This window comes from Carettochelys insculpta, chromosome 1, assembly GCF_033958435.1.
Source record: "Carettochelys insculpta isolate YL-2023 chromosome 1, ASM3395843v1, whole genome shotgun sequence".
In the NCBI taxonomy this organism is placed as follows: domain Eukaryota; kingdom Metazoa; phylum Chordata; order Testudines; family Carettochelyidae; genus Carettochelys; species Carettochelys insculpta.
In genome coordinates, this window is record NC_134137.1 from 285408181 (window position 1) to 285420509 (window position 12329).

At 44.1% G+C, this 12329-nt stretch overlaps 1 protein-coding gene across 1 annotated transcript in view; it reads left to right on the plus strand.

Moving 5' to 3' along the window:
- GUCY2C (guanylate cyclase 2C) overlaps positions 1 to 12329 on the plus strand; it is a 95001-nt gene that overhangs the window by 66200 nt on the left and 16472 nt on the right. Inside the window, exons 19-20 of the mRNA XM_074983932.1 lie at positions 10031 to 10119; positions 11703 to 11794. Coding sequence (XP_074840033.1) covers positions 10031 to 10119; positions 11703 to 11794 — 181 coding nt within the window. The remainder of the gene's footprint in view (positions 1 to 10030; positions 10120 to 11702; positions 11795 to 12329) is intronic.

Here is a 12329-nt window from a genome sequence, read left to right on the forward strand (position 1 = left end):
ATTGAAAAACACCATCTCTGTTATATGGGCAAACTACTATTTTGCAACTGGGCAATGAATAAAGAGCCTACTAGTAGTGACACATGGGAGCAATTGCTGTAATTTGTTTAAATTATTTTTTATTGTTTTTCTTTCCTTCCTCCTCCCTTGTCACATTACATAATCCAACACTTCACAGTTTTGTAGTGACATCAACAACAAAATCATCAATAAAGGCACAAGAAACTCAGTGATATAAAATAAAAGTGCTTGGTATTATAGGTGGGATGGTGAGCGTTCCCTGTGGCATTTCACAGAGCTCACGTCTAATGCATCAAGAGAAGAAACTTTTCTTTACCTCCACGGCATTCATGAAATCACATTTCATGGTACTATTCCAAATGGTTGACATCCTAGTAAATTCTGGTTTCCTTGGCTCAGATCTAATCAGATCTTTTGTGCTGCAGGGAATTTTCCACATATTTCAGGAACAAGATTAATTATATTTGTGCCAAACAGGCTGCTATTCTAGCGAGTAAAACCATGCTTTGAGGGGCATTCTAGGACGTTCTGGAGGTTATGGAGTCATTGGGTGAACATCAGCTTGTGATTTTTGAGTTGTGGACTCATACCCCACATGGCTAGCAAAAGCAAGCAGGTGGCAGGGGGTACTGAATCTTTTGATCCGTAAGATAAGTAATCCCAGACCATGTGAATACAGTTAAGTCTTCTGTGTTTATATTTTTGTCAGGTAGCTGGAGTTTTAGGCTTGAATTTTGTATACACTGTGTAAATGATTAAACAGTAAAACAATCCAACTATTTAAAACAGAACTCCATTCAAGATCCATTGAGGCCAGCTGGGGCTTCATCTTCAGTGGGAATTAAAAGCAGCATATTCAAAACTGCTTCAGTGATATAAATGTAAATCCTCACGGGTTTCTTAGTCACACAGGCAGTTCTGAAAATTTTACCTTTCATCCAGTTTTTATCTGATTGTGGACAGTGCATGATTCTTTTCCCTATTATGAACACAACTGTTAGGTTTCTATCTGCCTGATTTGTAAAATACTTTGGCAGAAGCTTTGTAAGCCAGTTGTGTTGGGCTTAGATGGATAGGCAGCTATGCTAATAAAAGGCCCACAATGGACAACTTAACTATGAAACTTCCTATCTGCAGATATCAAAGAAGTTTCTTTTATTGAGAAGTCAACATTGTATTAGAGTAGCTGAGTTAGTCTGCATCTTCAAAAACAGCAAGAAGTCCTCTGGCACCTTATAGACTCACAGATATTTTGGAGTACAAGCTTTCGCATTTGTTTATATGATGTTGTAGTGAGGCAGAGTTGCCAGCCATTGCTCCAGAGGGAGAGAAGCCCCTCTCAGAGCCCTCATGGGTGAAGCCCAACCCCATCCCATCACCTCACCAGAAGACAGGAGGCAGGATTAGACCTATAAAAGGCAAGTCCTGGAGCTCAGTCAGGTTCCAGCTGCCAGAGGAAACAAATGCCTATCCTGCACTCCCAAACTGAGAGCTGCCATGTGGTTTCATACAATGAAAGGCACCAATGCTGTTGTTATGATGAGGTACCTCACCCTGCAGCATTATGTGTTCATCATCCAACACATGTAGGGAAACAGAATGCCCATTCAGACTGTCCTGTCTGCAGGAGGATCAAGGTGCCTTCCCTGGAAACCAGAAGCTGGACTTAAGGGGTGTGTGTGTAGTGAGGCAGAGTGGCCACTCACTGCCACAGAGGAGCAGAAGCCCCTCTCAGAGCTCCAATGGTTGGTACCTGGCCCCATCCTGTCTCCTGACCAGCAGCCAGGAGGCAGGATTAGAGATATGAAAAGGACAGCCCAGGAGATCATCCTGCGCAGGGAGACCTTCTGCACTGCTGCCAGAGGAACCAAATGCGTCTTGCATTCCCAAGCTGGGAGACTGTTGGGGACCTCAAGAAGGTTGCGACTGGCCAAGACCACCAGATCTCAGACAGACCTGGATCTAGAGAAACTGCCAACTCTGCCAGAGATTCCAAACCCCAGTGGCCCACAGAACCTTCCCTGGAGCCAGGAGTGCTTGGTGGAGGAGAGTGAAAGGGACCTAGGGACAGCCGACCTTGGTCTGGCTGAACCAGAACTTGTGACTGAGTCAGTGTGCTGCTGGTAGGATCCCTGCTGACCCAGTGGCAGATGGGCCTGCCATGGTTTGGGCCCTGGGCTGGAGAGCAGTGGAGTTGGGGGTGGGGCAGCGTCCGCCTTGCTATCCCTATCCTGTGGTGGCAATCTCCCCTGCCCCATTGTTTAAGACCTGAAGCTATTTGAACTGCTATTGTTTGTTGCCCTGTCCTGAACCAGGGACTAGACTTAGTGATTATTGCATGACTTGAGCAAAGGCCAGGGCTCTTTGAACTCTGTGGTTGGCCTAACTGAAAGTCCTCATCCCAGGACTATTATTGCCCACCCTGAGTTGAGGGCCTGGGTGCTTTGAACCATGTGCTCAGCCTGATTGCAAGCCTGAGCCTAAGGACTATTGCCACCTGCCCTGAGTGAGGGCCTGAACCTGTTTGGCTTGGTGCTCATGTAATGCACACAGCTACTGGGTGTGGTTCACTGTCCCATATAGTGGCACCTAGACCACTTACAAAGGGAAAGACTGAGTCTCCTCTACAGCCTTAGCTGAGAGGCAGCTGCCTTTTCGTTCAAACTGTAGAGGCTCGTGCACTAAGTTCCAGAGTTCTCAGGTTTGAGCCTGCATGTCGGTGGTTACACTCAGCCTGACTACTGGCCAGGGCTATGGAAGCCACGGTCCAGCTGATTTGCCTGAATGCTACCACATGGTGGTTGAGTGGGGCAGAGTGACTGCCCACTATCCCAGAGGGGGAGGAACCTCTCTCAGAGCCCTAGTGGGCTACAGATGTAAATTCAATAATGTCACAATCCATCCTTAATTAGAATAACCACAAGTGTGTAAGAGTTTATGATGTCCCAGACTGCAAATTGATAATGAGTTCAGACACCTCTTCTAGCTCTGAGTCATTCTATCAAACCCTCCAGTGTTTTTTGGAAGAAGTAGTACAGCAGCACTTCAGCCTCCCAGTTAGCTAATTCCGAGTAAACATTTTTAAAAAATGTATTGGGTAACCTCAGCATGCTCTCTGGCCAGACATGAAATGTTTATACTCTGGAAAATAGAATCTCGGGCTCTCTCTACACTACAGCATAAAGTCAATTTTTAAGGTACTTACCTCAGCTTTACAATGTGACTTCACTGCAAATATTATTAGGTCAATTTTAAGGGGCACTAAGGCTGACATTGTTGCATTGACCTTCTGATGTGGCATAATGCCAAGTTTGAATTTAAAAGGTCAAATTGATGCTAGTGTGGAAACAGCATTACTTTAGATCGATTTTATTGTCCCCCAAAGAAGGCCAATAAGTAACCCACAGTGCCCTACCAGTGTCTGTTCTGGCCGCGTTCACCTCTGCTGCTCTCTGGGTGCACAGGAAGTAAGTAATAGGAAGCCTGGGAATTTGAATTAATTTTCTTTCTGACCTGTGTGGATAGTGTGGAGCCATCGCGTCTAGCCATCGTGACTACTCCGGGTTCTTCTCTAAGTTCTCAGGGTTGCAAAAGAGCTCCAGCATAGAGCCATAATAAAATCCTGGATCTCATTTCTGTGTGGTGTAAAGAATCACTGCTGAGCAGACTAAAAGTCAGCAAACAAAATGCAGACATTTATGAGAAGATTTTGCAGGGCATGATCAACCAATGGTTCGCCTAGGACACTCAGCAATGCTGGGTCGAAATAAAGGCACTCCGGCAGAATTATCACAAAGTGCGAGAGGCCAATGGGCAATCTGGGTTATCTCCCCAGACATGTCACTACTACAGGCAGCTTTACGCCATTCTTGGGAGGGACCCAACCACACTCCCCAAGGCTTGCGGTGATTCTTCAGGAGACTTTTCTCTGGTCTCTAGTGAGAGGCAACGGGGAAGCAGGATGCGTAGATGGATGAAGAGGAGGACACTGACAGTCAGCAGGCACTTGAAAAAGCTGATTGTGCCAGCCCAGAGTTCTTCATCACCCTGGAACCAGTCCCCTCATCCACACCTGATGCTCAGGGATCCAGCAATGCTTTTCAGGGCTCTTCTGGTGAGCATATATTTTTAGAATGCTGCAAGCAGGTTGCAGCTGGACTGAGGTATAGGTTTACTTCTGTTGAGCATATTTTTTAAACTGCTACAAGTGGGTTGCAGGTCAGGTGCAGTGGATTTTTGCCCCTTAGAACAGCTTGTTAATATTTCTGGGGATGGAGTGCTTATCCTTTCTGGAGATCTCCATAAAGGTTTCAGCCAGGTACTCCTTTATTTTTCGCACAAGGATTCTGGAGAGGCTTGATTTATTGTGGGTTCCTGATAACACACCTTGCCACATCAGGAAACCAGCAAGTAGTCTGGTATCATGGCTTCACACAACATTCTGGCAAATTTTCCAGCCCTGTGCTCACATAGTATGAGCACATTTTCTTTTTCACTCTCTGTTATTCTTAGGAGGCTGATGTCTCTTTTTGCAACCTAGAAAAAGCACAGGAAGTTTGTCTCCCTGGTCATGTAAATTTCCCAGGACTGCCCTGCTGCATCATGTCACTGGTGCCCTCTGTGTCTCTGCCCTCCACGCTACAAGGGCTGTCATGGCTCTCTCCCCTCCCACGATGTTGCTGGTTGTTTTCATGCATAGGATTTATGAGGATCTGCCACAGAAGTTTTTGTTGCACTTTACAGTTTACAGGTCTGACAACCCGCCACCCAGCCCACCATGCAGCTGGTGGGCTTAAACCCTCCTTGCCACAATGTGGCTGCTGGGCTGTGCAACACCCTGTTCCTGGATGCTGGCATGTCCAGCATGGGCTTTCCTTGCTTTAAATGGCTTTTTGTCTGCACAGGATTTAAGAGGATCAAATGAGAAAGTTTTTTTTCTATGCTTTACAGTTTACAGGGCTGATCTCTCCACAGCCCCCCATGAGTGTCCAAGGAAATTTTTTCTGCACTTTACATTTTACAGGGATGAACACCGTGACAGTCTGCCATGAACAGCCTTAAAAGTTTTTTTCTGCAATTTACAGTTTATAGAGCTTTGTTTCAAACCCCCCTACCATCCTTAAGCCAGCAAGATCTTACCCTGTCCACAATGAAATGGTCTGGAAACTAAAAGCTTCTGTTCTGCAGAGGCTGATTCATTGTCATCCTTAAGAAGCCAAAAGTAGCTTTGAAAAAGAAAAGTTGCAGTGATTATCAAACAGAGGCCCATTTCATTCTATGGGGAAGGGCTTTATGCCAATTTAAAAAGTGTCTGAAATTTTGACCTTCACTATCTTCAACAGACAGTGGGAAGGGGGAAGACAAGGTTGCTGCAAAGAGGCAAAAAAGGAGACCCAAACAGGACATTGTCCTGCAACAGCTTGAGAAGGTAGACAAGGAACAAGCCAAAGACATTGCTGCCAGAAGTTGGACCCAACAGTGGCGACAGACCATGCTCCAGTGCAGGAACAAGGACTCGGTAGAGCTCCTGATGACTGTCATGGAACAAACTGATATCCTGCCTTCCATACTGGAGCTGCAGAGGGACACCCACCATAGGACTCAATATGCAGGCCCCATGCCCTGTTGCCCAGCCTCCCTTCAATATGGCTCAACCACCACTCCTGAAGTCTGGGGGGAGGGCAAGGACAGACTTGCACTCCGTCCCCCCGACCTGCCCCCACTGCGAAAGACTCACATTCCATCACTTGTGTTGCCAGTATTCCCTTCTGTTTCCTACCCCTTAGCTCCCCAGATAAAAATAATTTTTTTGTGAAAACCACAGTGTCATCTATTTGATTCACATGGGGTGGGGTGCGGTTGGAGGTGCTTTCATACAGGTCAAGCACACATCATTGTGGGGGAGGAGGTTGTATCACAATAGTTAAATGCATCAGATTCATGTGGCTGCCTGCTCATTCACAAAGCTGTTTTTCAAAGTCTCCCTGATTGTCATTGCTTCTGCATGTGCATTGATGAATGCCCTTGTGTCCAGCTGTGCATAAGCACAAGCCAGGGCATCATCCTTTGCAACCCAGGCTGGCATGACATTTTCCCCTTTTGATTCACAAATATTGTGGAGAATACAGCATGCTACAACCACAGTGAGGATGTTGGTTTGACAAAAGTCCAAATGGGTCAAAAGACACCTGAATCTGGCTTTTAAAAAGCCAAAGGCACATTCCACCACCGTCCTGCACTTGCTCAGTCTGTTATTGAAGTGCTCCTAGCTGTGCTCTGGTGTGCCTGCGTATGGCTTCATGAGCCAAGGGAGCAGAGAGTAAGCAGGGTCACCCAGGATCACTGTGGGCATCTCCACGTCACCAATCTTGATTTTTATGTCTGGGAAGAAAGTCCCACCCTGGAGCTTTCTGTACAGACCGGAATTTCTGAAGATGCGTGTGTTGTGCACCTTTCCTGACCATCCCACATAGATGTCGGTGAAATATCCTTTTTGATCCACCACCGCCTGCAACACCGTGGAGAAGTACCCCTTGAGGTTTATGTACTTTGAAGCCAGATGATCTGGGGCCAGGATGGGGATGTGCATTCCAGCTATTGCCCCCCTCCGCCCCTGCAGTTAGGAAACCCCATGGCAGCAAAGCTGTCCACTATGTCCAGCACATTTCCCAGAGACACAGTCTTCTGCAGCAGTCGGGCACTAATTGTCTTGATTACCTGGATCGCCACAGCCTCAACTGTAGATCTGCCTACACCAAATGGATTTCCCACTGACTGGTAGTTGTCAGGTGTTGCAAACTTCCAAAGAACAATTGCCACTCAATTGTGAACTGTCATAGCAGGTCTCATTCTGGTATTGCTGCACTACTGGCTGGAGGGCAGCAAATCACGAAGTTGCATGAAAGTGGCTTTGCCTATGTGGAAGTTCTGCGGGCACTGCTTGTCATCCCAGACCTCCAAAATGATGTGGTCCCACCAGTGTGTGCTGGTTTCATGTCTCCAGAGCCATTGCTCCACTGCAAGCAATGCATCCAGGGCAACTAGCAGCTCTGCATTCCTGTTCTCCAGTTCTTCAATCTGACTCATCTGCATCCATCTCATCCTCCCACTGGCTTTGTCTGATTAAATACTGCACAACACTTTGGGAAGTGGCCATAATGCACTCTGCAATGACTCTAAGCTGTTCAGAATCCATGCTAGCAAACTGCAGTGGTGTGAGCCAGAGGCAGGCTTTGGGAAGATGGCATGAAGAATGGCATGAAATTCGTCAGACCAGCCATTTGTTTTCCAGTGGGGAGGGGGGAGAAGAGGGCATTGCACTCTGTGATGGTGACGTTGGACACCCACAAGCACTTGTGGCACATTTTTTCCCATAAGCCACTGGCACAAAAACCTGGAATGCAACTTGGCAACAGTCAGTGTGGGCTAGGTACCCACAATGCATTGCTGATGCAGTTAAACATAGATAAAGCAAATGAGACACTCTAAGTCAACTTTCTGAACATTTGTGGACACTCATCTTCAACTTTATAAATTCTCGTGGTAAAAAGTCGACTTCAATAAATTCTGTTTTTATTTTGTAGTGTAGACACATCCTCAAATTTCTAGCTCAATACAGATGAACATCTGAGAAAGCTTACTTGGAGAGGAGGGGATATTTCAGATTTACTTTTGGGTTTCTAGTATCGGAGGGGTAGCCATGTTAGTCCGGATCTGTAACAGCAACGAAGGGTCCTGTGGCACCTTACAGACTAACAGAAAAGATTTGAGCATGAGCTTTCGTGAGCACAGACTCTGATGTGAGCACAGCACATCTGATGAAGTGAGTCTGTGCTCACGAAAGCTCATGCTCAAAACTTTTCTGTTAGTCTATAAGGTACCACAGGACCCTTCGTTGCTGTTTTGGGTTTCTGTTTGCCTAAAAACAAGCAAATCTCACCCATTTTTGAAAGTTTAGTGTCCTACTTATTTAAAAGACGAGGGGTCATATGTTAAACATAGTATATTTATGATGTATTGGTCATCTTTATAGCCCTGTCTGCCCAAGACCATACCTTGAGAAATGATGCCTGCCTGTGGGTAGGCATGCAGTTGGAAGTAGAGGATATAAGAAATCTTACTCTTCATTGTGCCGGGGATAGGCACGATCTTAGTGGACAAAAGGATTTTATATGTGTAGTGTCACTACTGGCAAAAGACTTCCCAAAGGGTGGAGAGGGAAAAAGAATATCCTTCCATTCTTCAGCCAGCAGGCCTTGCTGCATATTCTCCCTGCTGTGCTGGAGGTGTTATGCCAGCACAAGCCCAATGTTTTGGGGTGCTCACTGTCTGACACCCACACTTGGCTAGTGGCTTTAGTGTCACAGAATGTCTTTCTGGGTTGAGTTTGACCTGTGTTTTATTATGAAGCTTCATCATTTTAGAAAAGTTTGTCTAAATTCCAAATCATTTTAGTGTTTCCATCCTGTATGCTTAGTCTGACTTGCTGACAGTTTTCTCAGCATTATGGGATGCAATCCATGCCTCCTGCTGGAGTTGGCTCACAGGTGACAGGCTGTTTAATAGCCTCCTAGTACTGGTTAAATCTCCTGGGCCAGAAGTCTCTTTAAGGGCCACTGGATTTTTTCAGTCTGTTGGCCAATTTTTGTTAGTATTTTAAAGTATTTAAATTCTCATAGAAATGAGATCACACTCACCCTCCCTGGGTCTTTTACCTGTATTTTAGTGGCAAGGCTATATGGATGATTGCAACAGAATGAGTTCTGATGTTGATCCTGATTTCAAAAGTTAGTTAAATAAGTTCCACATATATTCAGATAGCTGAGTGGTTAAGTTTTATAATCTGCCAAGAATTAGTGCAGATCGTGACTCTCTGTTTAGGAATCTTTTTCAAGGCCCTCAGTGGTTCCACATTTGTAATTGACTGGCCTAATTTGTTTGGTGGAATCAGAAAGAGGGCAGGTAACAAATGAAGAATTTTAGAATTATGCCTGCATCATATTCTGCCTCTAAAATTCAGCATCTAGATACTAAGACAATTGTTATCCTGTAATTACCAGAGATGGTTGAACAGATAGATAGATAGATAGACCGACGAGTAACAGGCAAGAAAAAAAAAATCCCCTGCTGTATGTGTAGGATCATTTGTGATATCTCTTGCAGAAGCCCTTTACTTGGTTGGGCCAGCAGAACATTTATTAATGCAAGTCAGGATGCAAGCTAATGGTTTAAAGATGGCACCATATAAATGTGTTTTGAAAACATGACCTTGATGTGGATGTTTCAGGAGTCAGGGTTTTGGAAAGATGGGGCAGTATTTTCCCACTTATGAGGAAAAATAAGGCAACAAACGTCTACGTTTTAAAATTATACTCCAATATAGTAATGATTTGGTTTTTTAAAAATGCTGAGTGTAGACAGCTCCATCTTGCCTTTATGAGACTGGGCTCTACACTTCTGAAAACCATAGGGGTACTGATAGGTCAGTGGCTTACGTATTGGACTGGTGAACTCAGGGCTGTAGGGTCAATACTTCAGGGGACCATGGGGGGGGAAATAAATTAAAAAAAAATCCATTGGGGATGGTGAATAGGTCCTGCTGTGAGTGCAATGGGCTGGACTCAATGACCTCTGAAGGTTCCTTTCAGCTCTATGTGATAGGTATAGGTATATCCTAATGGGCTTCTCACACTGTCTTGTATCATGTCTACACTCCACCCTGACAAAGACACTAAAATGACTATGCCCATTTAGGAAGATATCATGTTCAATATATGCATTCCTATTCCTTTCATTTATCAGGTGGTTTCAAGTCACTCTGTTCTGACCTGGGGTCTTATCACTAGACACCCCACAATGTTGAGATCCATATTTTTAAAAAGTAGGTGTCCAAATCCATGCTTTTGTTTTGGGCCCATCTTTTGTTATAAAACTACGTTGGCATTCTGAGTTCACTCCGAAATTCACTACCTCTTATTGTTTAAATATTGTACTTTTTTTTTCTCATTAGAGAAACTTTGCAGAGTGGAGAGTGGCAAAGGAATCAGACCCTTCCGCCCAGACCTGATTCTAGAGACAGCAGGAGAAAGAGAGTTGGAAGTAAGCCTACACTAAAGGAAAAGAGGAATGCTTCTAACTAAGCCAGAGATGGTTGGTGTGGGAGGATGAAGACTATATACATTGTTCCAGTGCTCTGGTCTCTCAGGAATTAAAAATGTTCCATAATTAACATCAGTGCAGTGAAATGTAATTTACTGGTCTGCTTTCCTCCTCACTCCAGTGCTCACAACACAGCATATCCTTCTTTTGCCCCTGGTGACTTCTGACCATTACAGTATGCATTAAGAATGGCTCTTTATGAATTCATACCATATCCAGGGAGAGGCATTTGCCAATCCACTAGAAAGGAAAAAAACCAACAACAAACAAAACAGAATCTATTTTCCCCACATTCAGAATTTTTTTAAAATTTGTATTAATTTTTGATGGGACATATGTGACAGAAAAGATCCATATTTCATTTTCGGGAACATGTGTATGTTTAATATGGTACAGTGTCTGCTGGTCTTGATAAGATGAATCAAGGGAAAGGGAGGTATTTTACCTTAATCTGAAGCATCAGCTGTTAAGTCAATTCTGCTGGCTGAGTAACTGGGCTAGGTTATTAATCATCTGATTCCACATGATGAGAGCCCAGATACTGTGCTGCATTGGTGAATCATCTGATCCAGTGTGGCAAATTCTGCATTCTTAAGTGGAAAGATTTATGAGGGTGTATGTAACTGTTTGGGAAAGGGCTACTACGGGTTGAATCTCTCTAGGCTGGCACTGTTGGGACCTGACTAGTGCCGAAGGAGAGAATTTGTTGAACCATGGGAGGTCAATATTGTCTAGCAGCATTACCAACTCTCCCACTGCTTATGGGCTCTTAGAAGATATTTAGGGGTAAATTAGAGCTAAATAACAGCACAGAACAATGACAGCCAGCACTGGTGGCAATAAAGAAACTTTATGGGACCACGGGACACTTGGCTGCACCCATGATAAGTGGACATCTGGCTAACTAAGATGTCAGACCTCGGATGTTGCTGGACAAGAAAGTGCTGGATTACAGAGGTTTAACCTGTATTACCTTTTGACAACTCTTTCAAACAGTAGTACAATATTAATTTCTATATTACATTGGAATGTGATATTGTTAAGCCACAATAATCATTCAGAGAGTCTGAATATTGATCTTTAAACAAAAGTGAATGTCTCTGGGGGTTGGTAATAACATAACAATATTTATCTCTCAGTCACCAGTTCCAGCCTGGACCAAAGCTCAGGGAAATGGGGACAGAATTACTAAGGCTTTCACCTTTATCTTAGTAACTACAATCTGGTGACAGCTGGGGGTTTGGATCCTTTCACTTGGCTTCATTTATGGACCATTGATTCAAATTTTGTTCAGTTGGTAATCATTACTGACTATTGGTATGATCTGTTTGCTGACCAGTGGCTAATGTGGAATGAGTGTTACTGTGAAGTGCACATAATGAATTCCATAGTCACTGATTTAAAGAGAAGATTGGAGAGGAATTCTGTATTGACTAGTGAATAGATCCTGGTCTTACTGTTTAACCCTATTACATTTCTTTGCAACTGTTCACCTAAATTTATCCTGGGTTGTACATTCTCAGGTGTACATGCTTGTGAAAAGTTGCTGGGAGGAGGATCCAGAGAAAAGGCCAGACTTTAAGAAAATTGAGAACACTCTGGCTAAAATATTCAGGTAAGCACCATGTTCCAAACTCCTACCTCCTTGGAAGCAAATCGTTTTAAGTGTGTATTATGCTGCCAACACTTACTAAAACTGAGCTCACTGACTGAGTCTCTTCTTCATCATTTAACAGGACAGAGTGTATGTGTGAGAGAGATGATCACCCAGAACCCAAATAATTATATTGTGTAAGAAGGGACTACCCAAGAGTCAGATGTTCATGATGTTCAGGTTTCAGGAAATAAATGAAGATGGATGTTCTGGGGATGAGATTATTAGAAAGTTTAGGTGACTTGTTGGTGAGATTAATGGATTGAGATGGCCACAAAGTGAGCTGATCAAAAAGACTGGAATGTCCAGAGTAAAGTAATTACAGGGTTTGAGTGAAATGAGGCCATTAAGTCATAAAATACAAAGATGGGAAAGTCCCATTAGATCATCCAGTCCTTTCAGTAGACCATTGTAGGATTGCTCTCTGCCATACTTTTTGTAATCTAGCTACCTAAAAGTCCCAATCAATGGGGTTTTCAGCCACTTTCCTTCAGAA